Source organism: Elgaria multicarinata, chromosome 4, assembly GCF_023053635.1.
Source record: "Elgaria multicarinata webbii isolate HBS135686 ecotype San Diego chromosome 4, rElgMul1.1.pri, whole genome shotgun sequence".
Lineage (NCBI taxonomy): Eukaryota > Metazoa > Chordata > Lepidosauria > Squamata > Anguidae > Elgaria > Elgaria multicarinata.
In genome coordinates, this window is record NC_086174.1 from 47,479,368 (window position 1) to 47,494,731 (window position 15,364).

Here is a 15,364-nt window from a genome sequence, read left to right on the forward strand (position 1 = left end):
TCCAGAGCGAAGCAAGGATGGTTCATCAATCGTCTTTTGCCACTCCGGAGCAAGGTGGAGGCATGGCCAGGTGGATGGTGACCCCTGGGGAGGGAGGGAGCCAGCGAGCCAAATGGACACCGCAACGCCCCCATGTTGTCTCCAGCGTGGGGAGAAGTCTCCCTTTTGCTGGGGGCAAAGTTCTCCTTTCCCTTGGCTTCAATCCCCACAAGGTAAGGGGGGGGAGCCAGGGAGGGATGGGCAGTGGTGCTGGGAGTGGCAGCAGCTCCCTCGATGATCCATATAAACCCCGCATGGGAATAATGTGGCACAACCCTGCAGGAGTTTGGGGGGCTTGAGGCACCAATGCGCCCTCTCACCACCTCATTACTATAGTGTTAAGTATCCTTGCCTGCCACATGGGAGATGAGGCATCAATTCCCCAACAGGGGGACATGTAACTTGGGGAACAGTCATAGTTCAGTGGTAGCGCATATGCTTTGCAAGACAAAGATCCCAGGTTTAATCCCTGGCTACTCCATATAGGGCTGGCAACGACTCTGGTCTGAAACCCTGGAAAGATATTGCCATGAGACCTGCAAATGAATGTTGCAGTGTTGAATGCTATTCAGGGTTCCAGCCAGCTATGTTCTTTACCAGGATGGTGCCACGCTCAGGGGATGTTCACTGTTAGGATATAGGATGACGTGATGTCACTGCACTGCAGGTTTCCCTAACCCCACAAACAGCAGCCAGGTGAGGTGTCAAAGTGTACAAGTACACTGATTCCGGTTCCATTAGTAAACATTATCAAGGGACAAATGAGAAAACCCAGGGCTGCTACGTTCATAGGCAACCATGTTTCCCATAATGCCTTGTTCCAGCATTGAGACCATCCATGGGAAGAGAAGGTTCCTTGTGAGCTATGAACCCGGCATGTTGTTGTTGTTGTTGTTGTTGTTGTTGTTGTTGTTTATAATAGATCCATATTAGTAAGATTGCTGTAAATGTCATAGCTAGAGACAGGATATTTGGGTAATGTGAAGTGACACCCAGTAGCACTTCCTTGGGATGATTTGGTAAATGTGTGCAGTCAGAGTCTAACATTTTCTTTGTGTTTTTACATTTTGATTTAATGCCAAAGCTTTGCAACCTAGACTCTAGAATCCCCCAGTGTAGAGACAGAGGCAGAGCTCTGTTGTTCTGTGATGCGGTTGGGGGGGGGGGGGGGAAATGTAACAGTGATTTTAGACTGCAGACTTAAGCTGTTCTAACAGTCATTTTTGGGCCTCAAGGAATTCTGGGAACTGTAATTCAGGGGTTGGGTGGGGCTAGGGACGTAACAAAATGTTTCTCAGCATCTACGGCAAACCACAGTTCCCATGAATTTTTTTTTGGGGGGGGGGGAACCATCCCTGTTGGACAGGTATAAAACTGATATCAATTTGTCTGAGAGTTTTTTTTAGGGCGACACACATTTGTTATTTTGCCCATTTCCTTTTGTGCCCTACAAAACCCACAGGTGTTTGTTCCAGGAGAGTTTATTGTGAATTTTACGCCCAGCATCTCATTTTCTTTGTTTGGTGAATGATCCCCTATGAATGCATGGATGCAGCACGGCTGTGTGCATTGGCTTTATTTTTACTTAGCTCTGAAGTGCATAGCATGCTTTTGGGTGCCATAAAACAATAATCTAGTTACTTGTGAGTGTGCTGTTCATTGCTTGTAGCTCAGTTATTGCTGTGCGCTTAATGACGACAGGGATGGGCAACTAATTTGTTATCACTCGGTTGCTTATGAGCCTGCTCCAGCCTATATTGGTTTGACTCACGAGCTAGGCATGGTTTTCATTTCTGTAGTAATGTTTCTGAATTCTGGACCATTTAGATTTGACAGTGATGGGAACATAAATAGCAATGCTCATGAACACTGGTTTCCAGATACACACATTAATGTTGCCATTTGGAGGTGTGCCATGAGGCTTATATAGGGCAAAAAAAAATGTTTTCCTACTATCTGGCCCATCTGCTTTTTGTCAGGCCACAAGAACTGGAAATGAACCTGGAGCATTTCCAAAAGATTGCATCAAGTGCCCTACGGACAAATTTAAGTTGCTGTATCACTCTCCCACCTAACGTTTAACTGACCATAGTGTAATACTGAGTTTGTACATAACAGATAGAGAGATGAAGGAGGAAATAGTTTTGTTATGGACGAATAAGGTTGCAATCCTATATCAACTTACCTGGGAGTGAACCCCATTGAATTCAATGGGATTGATGCCTGAGTAGAAAAGTATAGGATTGCATTGCAAGAGGAATAACTATTTAGCGGCTCGCTACTTTAATGAAAAAAGTATCTGTCAAGATACGTGTTCTTGCGCAGGAGTAGTGCAGTGGTGGACCACACTGCCTCAAAGACATTTTTAGAAATAAACACAGGGAAGATGGTCAAGAACTATTTTCATTGCCACAGAAATTAGTACCCAAAATAATGGGTAATTTCCTGATGGTCAGATCTGTACAACAGTGGAACAGTCTACCTACGGAGGTCGTGGGTTCTCCATCTCTGGAGGATTTTAAGAAGATAAAATGGGAGGGCTTCATGGTAGCCTTCATGGGAGGGCTACCTCTCATGAATGGTTTAATTGGTTTTCCTACACATTGCAGAGGGTTGGACTAGATGATCCTTGCGGTCCCTTATAACTCCACAATTCCATGATCCTATATTTTTTTGTGGTGGCTGCACAAAATACTGCCTCCATGTCGCACCCCTCCCTGTGTTGCGTCCCCGTCCCTTTACCGCATCATACACCTCCCACCCCCCTTCCCCTTCCTCCGTTTCATCCCTTATCATCATCACCATGTCGCATCTCCCCTTCCCTGTACCACTGAGCCACACAACCAGAGAAAGTAGCCAATGTCACTCTTCAAAGAGCCCACCAGACCAAAATGGCTGCCCTTCCTCAGAGCAAGGTATGGGAGGGTTGTCCCCGGAGATTGTCTGTACAGGCCATCTGGGACATCCATCCCACAATGCCGGGCTCTGAGGAAGAAGCCCCTTGGCCACAGGCATTTTGGCTTGGCTGACTTTCTGAAAAGCTGCACTGGCCATTTTCTCAGCTGACATGGCTCTCCAGAGCATGACTGTTCCAGAGAGCCCTGCCAGCCACTCTCACTGTAGCATGTTCCCTGTCAGGAGAGCAGCTGGCAGGGCTCTCCAGAGCACCACTGGAATGGCTGTGGGCCCTCCTGGTGGGAGTAGGGTGGGGGAAGCAGCACTATTTGTCACTCTGTTGCATGAGGCAAGAGCTTCACCCAGCCTCATGGGAGGGCTGGCCCTGTAAAAGAGCATAGATGTTTTAGGGTGGAGGGGATAGAATCTCAGAAGAGGAGGACGAGGGAAAATCTCATAAACTCTGTGATGTAGAGAGACATCCCTTCAGTCTTTATCCTTAGGAGGAATAGGAGACTAGCAAGGCAACTACCTGGTTCTGAGTATGTGGACAGTGCTAGTCGATTCTGTTCGGGGCTTTATATCATGTGAAGACAGATTGCGGCCGGCTTGCATCCTTCTCTTACATAATAGGACATGAATGCAGAGGTTGAGCCTGTTCCTTTGGGAATGGGAGGTGACTGCGCCTCTGCCCTAAGCTGCCCATAAAGTATTGTAACCATGGGAACTGCACGGGTGGCATGGGCTAATGAAGCTGCAACTGTCAGGCTTCGAGGATGAAGGAGTCCCCTGTGATTCCAAAGTCAGGAGGACAGAGGGGGTAACAGAGCTGTGGCCTTCACAGGAGTCGGCTAGAGATTTTTTAACACTGGAGCAGACATTCCTGCCTCAAGCAGGGGCTAATGAAGCCGCTCGACTCATTCCCTCCTTAGCCTGTTGTTTTAGTGACCTTCCTGACCTAGGGCATGTGGTAGATAACAAAATAATAATGACCCATTAAAATATGTAAGCACACATCCACATCCACAATTCTTTTACACATCCCCTTCCAAAAAAACATAAGTGAAAAATGCTCAGGCTTGGGTTTTGTCAAACCTCCAAGAAAAAGATCCTCATTCTGATTTAGAGAATGATGTGGTAGAATTCTGTATGGTACTTTCAGGCTGCAAAAACAAAACCAACCCTTCCCTGCTTGAGATAACCCACCACATCAGACAGAAAGGTTTTGCATTGCCTTCTCCCTGCATGTGCTTGTTAACTCCACGCAAAGAGCTTATTAGGTGAGAGAAGCATTCAAAAGTAAGAGAGCCCTACTTACAGTCTGAAGGGGTACAGTCCAAAATTCTAATGTCATTCTGTATGTGTGGAATGACTCTTTGAAGGGCCATTCAGTAAAATATGTCATATCGAGGAATGAAACAGACAAGAGCAAAGATGTGATTTTTAAAAAATCATGAGAAGAGGCAGGGATGGATTGGTTGAAACCTGATGTCATTCATGTGATTGCTTCTCCAGCACATTTACAGCACAATCCTATGCATGTCTAGTCAGAAATTAGTAGTGGGGCTTACTCCTAATGGAGTGTCTAATCCTGCACACACGTACCTGGGAGTAAACCCCATTGATCATGGTGGTACTTTGAGTAAACGCACACAGGATTCCACTGCACAGGTGCTTTCCCTTGACTTCTCTACTTTTCACACTCATTATTTGATTTAATCTTAGTAGGTTCCATTCTACTTTTCCTCTCCGCTGTCCTCATATCCTAGTTATTTCTTGAATCTCTCTGGCTTCTTCTGTCCCTCCTTATCTCCCTACCCAAATCAGGATTCTACTTTCTCTGTATAACTTCTGTGCTGAGCCAAAAGTTCTCAGCAAATACATCTGGCTCAAATTGGAGCCAGGGGCAAAAATTGGAGAAAGGGGCAAAACTGGAGGCAATGGAGGACATGTTTTTTAAGAGTAACTTGAGGTTACTCTTACTAGTGGGAACAGCAGTGGGTACTTCTTTTCTCTTTTTTAATTTTTTTTAGCAATGATAATGAGGATCCCCCTTCAGTGACTGCTGATTGGCCACAACCACTTTTTTTACTCCCCAAGCACCCCAGATGTGATGGCTTTCCATGGCATTTTGAAGGAAAAATGGAAGCTACCAAGGTCATACTGAAAATATCACAATTTTTGATAAAGAAGTGGGGGAGAAGACAGTTGCTGGAAGCTAACTTTGGAACTTTTTGTTTTTTTAAAAAATTCCTTGCTACTCATTTTCAGCACCTCTTGTGTGGTTGTGTATATATATAAAAAATTCCTTTTATATTTAACAAATGGTGTTAGACAGTACAAGCATTAGGAACATGTCTGTACTGTATAAATACTAGGAAGTCCTGATATGTGTGACATAATTTTTGAGTGTGAGTCTGCACTAGAGTAAGAAATTGTAATGCGGGGTGTTTAAAAGGCTTTTTAAAGGTGTGACATAAGTTTTGAACAGCCCCGGGGCAGCCCCTGAAAACAAAACTGTGTGTTCACACATACACACCACCATAATTTCTTCTCAGGTGATTCTGGGAATTGTAGATTTGTTGAGGGGTGGGGCTAGGAACCTTTAACAGAATTATCTGCACCTCATCAAAGTACAATTACCAGGATTCTTTGATGGAAGCCATGACCACTGAAAGTGATATAAAACCAATATACATTTGTAGTGTAGCTATACCTTTCCGCGTGGCTTTGCTTACTGAACTTGCCAAATGAATGATAAGCCTAAACATGTGTTCTCAGTTGATCCTTGAGTTTATAATAGGAGACGGTGAACCTAAAGTGGCCAAAGACAATTTTGTATTCTGCTGCTGTTGTTATTTTCACTATCACTGTATTCGCATCTTAGTGAATGGCATTGTGACAGTATAGGTTGGACCCCTGGATTGCCCATTGAGATCCTTTCCAACTCTAATGTTCTCTTCCTGCAGATCATCTTTGAAGGTGTCCGTGGCACAGGCTCCGAGGGAGATATTGCCATTGATGACATCACTCTGAAAAAGGGTGACTGTCCAAGGAAGCCAATTGTCCCAAATAAAGGTGTGTTGTTATCTTTCATGTAGCATACATACACTTGTATCCAAACTCCAAGGAAAAGGTTGGGAAAGCTCTACATATTAACATGAGTGTGTGCTTATTTCATATCTCTCTCTCTCTCTCTCTCTCTCTCTCTCTCTCTCTCTCTCTCTCTCTCTCTCTCGTGTGTGTGTGTGTGTGTGTGATTCATAATTGACTAAGGAGTGCATGCTTGCACTCTTTACTGTGCCAAGGTGGTGTCAAACAAAGAAATAATATTTCTGAGGTGACCTGTCAGAGCAAGAACTGGGAATCATGCCTCAAAATTGCCTGCTTTTTAACCAATTTGCCACACATAATAATAGAAGGTTTATTATTTGTCAGGACCTTTGCCACAGTAGTTAAACAAATGAGCGGGTTTTTTAGGGGAAAAACCGCCACATCTATGAGATAAACAGTAATTATAGCAGTAGCCGCAGGACACAAGCTAGATATCTCGTTGTTGTTGTTGTTAACCTCTATTGATTTTAATATATAGCATGAAGCAGAAAGGCCTCTTCTAAAATTATGAAGAAATCTTCCCTGTGCATATCTGTCTGAAATCACTCCTCCGCCCACCATAACTATCACAAAACCACCCATGCCAGAGAGGAAGCTAGTTTTTCATTAACGTTTATTGACATGAAACATTCCAATGAGACTTAGTTCAAAGTAAATGCATTTAGGACTGTGGTAAGCGGAACTCAATTAGATGCTTTTATTAAAGTATGCTTAAAGTAGAGGGGGAACAATAACTCAATTGTAAAGCACATGCCTTGCATGCAGAATGTCCCAGGATCAATCCTTGGCATCTCTTGCTTTTTTAAGAAAGGGATCAGGTAGCAAGGGCTGAGGAAGACCTCTGTGGCCTGAAACCCTGAAGGGCCACTGACCATCAGGGCAGAAAGTGCTGAGCGAGGTGAACAAAACATCTGACCTGTCAAAAGGCAGCGTCCTATGGTCTCTCACTGAACATTGTCTTGGACATCTTGTCATATTTCTGTGCTCCAGTCTTCAAGTCTGGATTCAGCCTGCCTAGTTTGCCTAGTATGATTCATTCCTGGGATCCATCCTATCCTTTAGACCATCCCTTCATTCCACAATTACTTTATGTTGCAAGGCACAGAAACTTCCCATGGCTAATGCTTCTCTTTTTCTTGCCCTACAGCGGTTGCCCTTCCAGGAAATGGTGCCGTCACCCAACACAAAACTTCCCTCTGCGCACCGCTACTCTTCTTCTTCCTTTATGTACTGCTCAGATGATAGCAAGCGAGTGCTCCCACCTTCTAACTGAGACATTCCTCCTCCTCTCCTACTTGGGTCACCTCTGCTCCTCTTCCTCCCCCTCCTCACTGGCACACCAAAGTGTCCGTACGTTACCAAAGACTAACAAGCATGACCACGCAAAGGGGATCCAGCTCAGAACCTGAAGGATTCCTGGAGGAAGTCAATGTCTAAAAAATGAAACAAATGTTAATAATAATAATAAAAAACAGAGACCACAAGAGAAAGAGGGAGGAAGCAATGGAAAGAAGAGATGCAGATACTGGAATGAAAGACAAAGACGAGAATAAAAAAAGCTATTTAAAAGGATAAATGAAAGGGGGAAAACCACGTTTCCCTGGGAACAGTGGACGGGACTTCCTCAGGGAAGTGGGGACTTTTGTTTTAAACAAAAACAAAATATATTAAAGCACAAATTTCTACCAGAACTGTTACCTTCCTTGACTGCAGAGCCGCAGCATAGGAGACATTCTAGCACAGGGCTCCCCTTCCGGATCTCTGTGTTTACGACCTTTCCCTGACTGGCTCTGCTACCACCTGTCTGCTGCAGCATCGCCTCACCCTTCTGAAGCAGCATCTCACTCGTCTCCATTGGGGGCCACTCCTTCCCTGCGTACTGGTGACCATAGAACCTTGTCCCCCGCTGCATGTGCTTCAGAGTCTCCATATGCATTTCCAAGACTCTCATGTATTTACTTATCCATGTGCAATTTGCTTTGACCCATCCTTCACACCTTTGTGCCCCCGACGTCAGCTCAACAAAGCAGAGATACAGACCTGTTGTGGATTGTGGAGGTGGATGGAGAAATCTGGGACAGACATAAGCTGCAGGATCAGCTGTTGACATCCTCCACACCCTCTTTTTTTCCCCTTCTCGAGCTGCTCAGCTCTCTCCCTTTGTCCTTTTCTTTTCACCGTCACAGAGGCAGATTGTCAATCCAGCACAGGGATTCAAAGAAAAGGCCTCTTGGTTGGGGATCCAGGCAAGGTGGCTGAAAGGTGGCATTGCAGTCAGTCAATGTCAAAGCATGGGCTACAGAAGCCTTAAGGCAAGGATCTCCTTTCAGCTTTTTGTTGTTGCTGTTGTTAATTTATCTATCTCTCATTCCCTTTTTGTAACTACCCAACGCAAACATTTTTTTTAACTGCAGGGAAAAGCGTATACTACCTTTAATCGTCTCCTAAGCCCTCCGTAGGTCACCCCTATGACATCTGAAATTGCAATAGTTACTTGTTAATTGTAGTACCTTACCCTTGGCATACCACTGATTGCAGGGTGCCGATAACATGGTGCTTGATTTACTACTCAAGGATGAGACAGCTGTATCTCAGTTGCAAGATGAGGTGGAAGGCAGGTGGCACCCACAAACTTGGTGATGATCAGAGAAAACAGAAAACAAAACAGGCCAAACTCACAGGAATTGGGATAGGCAGACCACTTGGTTTCTAAAAGGAATATATTCAGATTTCAACGTGAAATGGAATACAGGCAGAGATAAAGACTAAATTGTTTTCAGGAATGCCACCCTACCACCACTGTGAGAGAATAAGTTATCTCAGGAAAGCAAGTTTGTCGCTCCCAAACCTGAGCTGGGCAATACTGAGCCTGTAAAATCATTGGGTCCAACTACTCAAATGAAGCCAGGAGGAAGTGGTCTACTTAATGTGAAAAAGGCAGTTTGTTATAGCAATGGACAGCTCTGGTTAAATCTTACTGTGCCCCTACTATAATAAGCAGCACGCATTGGGGGTGGGGTGGGGGGAAGTTCACCACAAGTGTGCGCATTGCACCAGGGCATCCATTACTTCTAGCGTGTGAATGGCATTTGTATTCCCAGAGCAACGTAAGAGTTCTTTTTAGGTATAGAAACCCCGCCATCCTTCCAACTTTCTTCAAAGGCTTCTCAACACATTTGGGCTTCTCCAGCTAATAACATACGTATTTGGAGGAGGATTAAAATAATCTAGACAATGCTCGTTGTTTTAGTTTCCCCGGTGTCTGTCAGTTTATGAGTTATCCCAAGCACACAAAAAGGAAATGGATGCTAAATTAGTGTTTGCAGGGCTGGATTCACAGTTTTAAAGAAGCTGCAGTCTAGGGTCCCAGGCAGTTCCAGTGCTTATTATCTGTGGCCAGATGGTTATAATATTTCCTAGTATGCTGTGTCTGCTTTTTCCAAGGGTCTCTTCAAAAGGCTCAGCAGCTCAAAACATAACGGCTGTTCTCCTGATCTGAAGATAAGGGGACCGCGCCCATCTTCCCATGTGTAGGAAGATTTAAATTTCTGCTAGTCTGGGGAATGGGACATATATGATAGCACAGCTACAGAAAAGTTGAGGGTGGATGAGCACAAACATGATGTGGGGGGAGGGAGGGATCTCTACGGGTCTGCCTGTGTGTGTGGATGGTGGCAGAGGAGAAAGGATCGTTTATAGCAGCCCAGACTTTGGTTGAACAAGTTCTCCTATCATTTAATCTGAACTGGATTATATACTTTCTAACTTCCAGAAGCCCCAGCTGAGTTCTTTATTCTCACTTCTTCAGAGAGTTAAAATCTAGAATTGATCATTGCCCACCATTTGCTAATCTAAGAGAAGTTCTGACAGAAAAAAATATCCCACCCCAGCTATTGCTTACTAAAAGAAGGATATTGATACTGTATTATCATGGAAGCATAGCTAGAGAGGGGGAAGAGGCAGGTCTCAAAACTTCTAAGGCCTCCATTAGTGACATTGATTCCCCCCCTTTACCCTTCCTTCTGATTTCAGGGCCGTTAGAGCACAGAGAGTGTTATCAATAGGAAAAAGGATGCTTTCCTTGTAGTCAAGTGCTTAGACATTAACCTCTCCCAGCTATCATCAGGAACTAAAAGTAGAACTTCTCAAAAGCTGATCACAAGTATCTGTGTGGTATAGAGTTCATGCAGCTGAAGGCTACATAACATTAAGTCTAGCATCCTCAGCCCTCTTGCCTTCCCTGATTCCCAAGGTTCTGCATTCATCTGTATCTTTGATCAGAAAACTAGCTTGTTCTTTTAGAGCTTTTCTACACGAGACTGATAATTGCTATATCTACTTTCAGATTATTATTATTATTATTATTATTATTATTATTATTATTTATATAGCACCATCAGTGTACATGGTGCTGTACAGAGTAAGTTTCATCAGAGAATTGAGATCAGAGCTCTACACAAAGAGCATTTCTGCTACATAACCTCTAGGTGGTGCTGTGCTATAGAGGAGTAGCACAAATACACAAGTAGGGAAATACCTTTTCTTTCGATTTCAGAAATAATGTCCCATTTTCCAAACACTAAAAAAACCCACAGGAAAATGCTCTTAAAAAACAAAAGTGAAACAGGAGGGTCACGGCGTTGTCTGTAAACAACCATGTAAACAACCATGAGTGAGGAATCACAAGTGCACAATAAATGCCTCATGTAGAAAAGCTCTTATGGATGGCTCTTCTGTGTAGTGGCAAGCTTTTTTTTGTACTTGAGCCTTTTTAATTTTGTTGCAAAAATCACTTAGTGAAGGGCAGGCCAAAAGAAGAGACTGAGCTTCCAAATGGAGAAAAACAACCAAGATCTTAGTTCTGATTTCTGTTCTAGGTCAGCTTTGCATTCTCAGCAGCGATGCAGCTCTTCTTTGCATTGGAGCAAGCGCTCTTAGGTTGCAATCCTAAACACATTACCCCAGAGTAAGAGCCACTATGTACAGTGTGTTTTACTTCTCAGTAGATGTCTAGAGGTTTGCACTGTTAGAGGCCGGATTTACCTTTGGACTATGCAAGCTAAAGTTAGAAGGGTTTGTGAGATACTTTGGGCATTTCAAGTGTTGTATTGCAAATGGGTTTTGCTGATGTTAAGAAGAATAGGAGTGTGGGACTGGCAATATGGAAAGGGAAGAGGAACAAATTGCAGAACCTGTGCTGCTGTAGCCCTCCTGTCTGTCCCTTTTCTGCATCAGTTTTCTGGTTTGACCATCCATCTATGTGAGAATATGTAAGTAAGGACCAATGAAGTGCCTGTCTATATATAGGGGATACACTAGATTCTCTTGTAGGGACTGATCAAGTATTCAGCTACCGCGTGCTCAGGTATCTACCAATAAGTTATCCGCCTTTTAGTCATCATAGATGTCTCAGGGAGCTTCATTTACTGATACCCTTCTTGTTTTCATTCTCTCTTCTTTCTATGGCCTAGAAGCAACAGGTTCCGTTTCCTTAGGGAGAATTGCTATCTCAAGTGCCTTGGCCTGCCAGAAGCCTGAAGGCTAAAATGAAAGATTTCATGTCATTGTCTGAATTGCTAAGAGCATGGAAGAAGCTTGTACAGTACCGAGGATGCCTCACTTATGCAGAACAGCATGGGCTGTGCATAAACCTCAACCTAGGACCAAAATAGTATATATTGGAAGCTCGTAAACACTTGAAGCAAAGCCAAATTGGGTTGCATTCATACTTGCTAGTGCTGCACTTCAGTATTTAGACCAGATTATTTTCATTGTTTTGGGCAGTGGGGTGAAAAAGTGGATGAATCTTTGTTGGGCAAAATACCTGACATTTTGGGGTACTGGGCTTACTTTTAAAAACAAGATAGCTGGGAGGGGGTGGTTGTTCTTCCTTCTTTTTTCTTTTCTTTTTTACAGAAAGAATAAAAGTTTCTTGCTGCTCCAATCCTTTTCTCATGTGGGAGAAAATGCCCTCTGGGAACAGTTCTATGAGAGAGTGCCCTCTGGGAACAGTGCCTGAGGTAGTAACAATCCTTGGGGAATTCTTCCAGAGAAAGGATAGCTGCACAACCACCCCCAATTGGCAAATAAGAATAATAATTAAAAAATCGCCACCTCTTTTTTAAAGGTAAACCCAAGCTGAAAAATCTGAGAATTCAGCACCCACTTCAAAATTGATAATATTCCACACACCCCTTCAAAGAGAACAAATGGTCCCATGAAAGTTGGGTGGGGAGATTTCAGCCCAGACTTACTTGAGCATTTATACATCCAAGTAAATGTCAGATATTTCCAGTGAAGTGTTATTAGCTGTTTAGGAATCAAAAGCTACTTATAGACTATTGGCTGCCAGGTGTTGTGCTGTTGTTTAAAGTACATATAAAATTATTGTTCTGTTCTATCAAAGTGGTACTTCTAATGAGTACAAGAAGCTTAGAATCCAATTCCCTAGCCACGCAAGCTTTTGTAGATGTAACTGCATTCTGCCATCTTAAAAGGGGGCTGCAGGTCCAAATTGGTTGTACTATTCTGTAATTAACCTTCTGTAATTGTGAAACAGTTATTACACAAGACATTCCATCTGTCCAAAAGGCAAGATGCATTGATGCATCTCAGCAATGAATGGGGAGATAACTAAATAATAGGTCGATCCAACAGAAATCTTAGATCCTATTCCTTTCACCAAGTTATTTGTAGAAGGAAATGAAGTGAAAACAAGAGTGTAATTCAATTAGGACCTAATCTACACCAAGCAGGATATTCCACTATGAAAGTGGTATGAAAGCAGTATTTAAAAGGCAGGAGCCACACTACTGCTTTTTAGTGTTATTGAAGTACACTGACAACTTTTGGGGCCCATTGACACATACCATATACTGCTTTCATAGTGCTAGATTCTGCTTGGTGTGGCTCCTGCCTTTTATATACTGCTTTCATGCCACTTTCATAGTCCAATATCCTGCTTGATATAGATTAGGCCTAGGACACAACCTTATGCCCTTCAAAGGAGTGCTTCAAATATCCTGTGCTCTGTGGGCAGATGCCGAGTAGAGCAGAAGGTTCAACAGAGATGATGTTCACCTTTCTATCCTCCTTGTTTTTTCTCTAGACGGGCTTCTGAGCCCATCTAGAGAAGTCGCACTGCCAGGGATGGAGAGATCTATAAACCGAGAGGCCCAGCATTGAGCAAAAGGAGGGATAAAAATAAATATCATCATCATCATCATCATCATCATCATCATCAGTTTATTGTGCTAGCCGAAGGCCATGACAAATACATCCATAGAAAAGCATACAACTATAAAAGCATACAACTTTAAAAGTACACAATATCATCATCGTCATCGTCATCGTCATCATCATCATCATCTAAGGATACTATAGATCTTGGTCTCTCCTCTGCTCCACCGCCCACTGGAATGCCACCATTCCTCCCTCCCCAAAGTTGTTTTCGTGCTTTGGAAGGCAGCCACCACAGCTATTTCCGTGGCACCTGCAAGAATCCAGAGTCCCCCTCCCAAGGTCATAGCAATGTCTATGACCTCTGGAGGAGGACTCCAAAATATTCTATGGTCCCTGGGATGCTCTCCTAGGGACCACAGGATTGCTCTGCCCAAGAGTCAGGCCATGTCTCCATATATGTCATGTGGAATGGGTGTATGCACACATACCTATATATAAACACACGTATTATAAATATAGAAATATTGCATGCTATTACGAAAGGATTGGGCAAATTCATGAAGAGCAAGTCCATCAGTATTTATTAGCCATGGCAGCTAAATATACCCTCCATATTCAGGGAAACTATACTTTTCATTACCACCAGGGGCTGAGGACAAGTGACAGGGGTGGCTGCCACTATCTTGCTCTGCTTCCAAGCATTCCAAGGATATCTGATTGGCCAGTTGGCGTGAGAGGGCTTGGCTAGAAGCAACATAGATCTTTATGCAGAACATCAGGGTGACTTTGCTTTATTATGCTGTGCATTGATTGCATTCTGAAAAACTGCTCCTTATCACTTAAACTTTGCATAGCCAAAGCAGTCAAGTTAGGGATTGTATTCTAACCAGAAGAAGCAGAATGTGTCTCTTTTATTGAAGGATTAGTTTCACAAAACTGATCCAAAGAACCAACGTGGTAATATGTGAGCTGGCTAACCTAGCTAGAATTTCCTAGGAAAGGACAGAATCGAAGATGGAGGAAATTATCTAAGATTATTAAAATTTCTGATACTTATGCTACATAAATAGTATAAAAGGGGAACATGTCTTAAAATGTATAGATTCATGTGTGCTGTACCTCTGTCTGTCATTGTGCAAAACTGTTAATAATTTCATGCACTTATGGCTAATAGTTCTAGGGTGAGCCAAGTTAGTCAACTTTGTGAGAGGTTTGAAAGATCACTCTATGGTCTCATGCCAAGAGTCATGTAACCGTATATAAAAGATTGAAGTTCATTGTTGCAGGACATACCTAAGTGGTCAATGCAAACTGAATTTAACTTCCAGTCATGCTGTAACGCGGGGTTGGCTTACAGAATCTGCTTTGTGTTTTAAATAGAATCTCAGGTTCCACCAATCGAAGTCAGGTTCAAAACAGCAGCTCAGGAAGACGGATACAGAACTGGGGAACAAGGTACCTGTGAGCACATGCTCAGCCCAGGGATTTGTTTTTTGGTCCAGAATTGAAGCTTGTGCTGTGCTAATCCTTTCGCACAAAACTCTACTCCTCTTCCCAACCCGCAAGCATTCTTGATCTTAGCAGCCTAATTTACGAGAGAGAGAGAGAGAGAGAGAGAGAGAGAGAGAGAATCATTTTGTTTTCACTACTGTTGAACCACTAGGAGTTGGAAACCCCACCCTAATCTACTGCAAATCACCTGTAGATTGCAATCTACAGGTGATTTGATGTTTAATTTGTGTTCAGAGGAGGGCAACCAGGATGATCAGGGGTCTGGAAACAAAGCCCTATGAAGAGAGACTGAAAGAACTGGGCATGTTTAGCCTGGAGAAGAGACATGATAGCACTCTTCAAATACTTAAAAGGTTGTCACACAGAGGAGGGCCAGGATCTCTTCTCGATCCTCCCAGAGTACAGGACACGGAATAACGGGCTCAAGTTAAAGGAAGCCAGATTCCAGCTGGGCATCAGGAAAAACTTCCTGACTGTTAGAGCAGTATGACAATGGAATCAGTTACCTAGGAAGGTTGTGGGCTCTCCCACACTAGAGGCCTTCAAGAGGCAGCTGGACAACCATCTGTCAGGGATGCTTTAGGGTGGATTCCTGCATTGAGCAGGGGGTTGGACTCGATGG

The 15,364-nt window shown here is 43.5% G+C and overlaps 1 protein-coding gene across 1 annotated transcript in view; it reads left to right on the forward strand.

Annotated features, from left to right (window-relative positions):
- The window catches only part of MDGA1 (MAM domain containing glycosylphosphatidylinositol anchor 1), a 311,837-nt gene extending 303,982 nt beyond the window's left edge, over positions 1–7,855 (forward strand). Inside the window, exons 16-17 of the mRNA XM_063125616.1 lie at positions 5,904–6,012; positions 7,196–7,855. Of these exons, the coding sequence (XP_062981686.1) occupies positions 5,904–6,012; positions 7,196–7,290 (204 nt within the window). The 3' untranslated portion in view covers positions 7,291–7,855. The remainder of the gene's footprint in view (positions 1–5,903; positions 6,013–7,195) is intronic.
- The last annotated feature ends 7,509 nt before the right edge of the window (positions 7,856–15,364 follow it).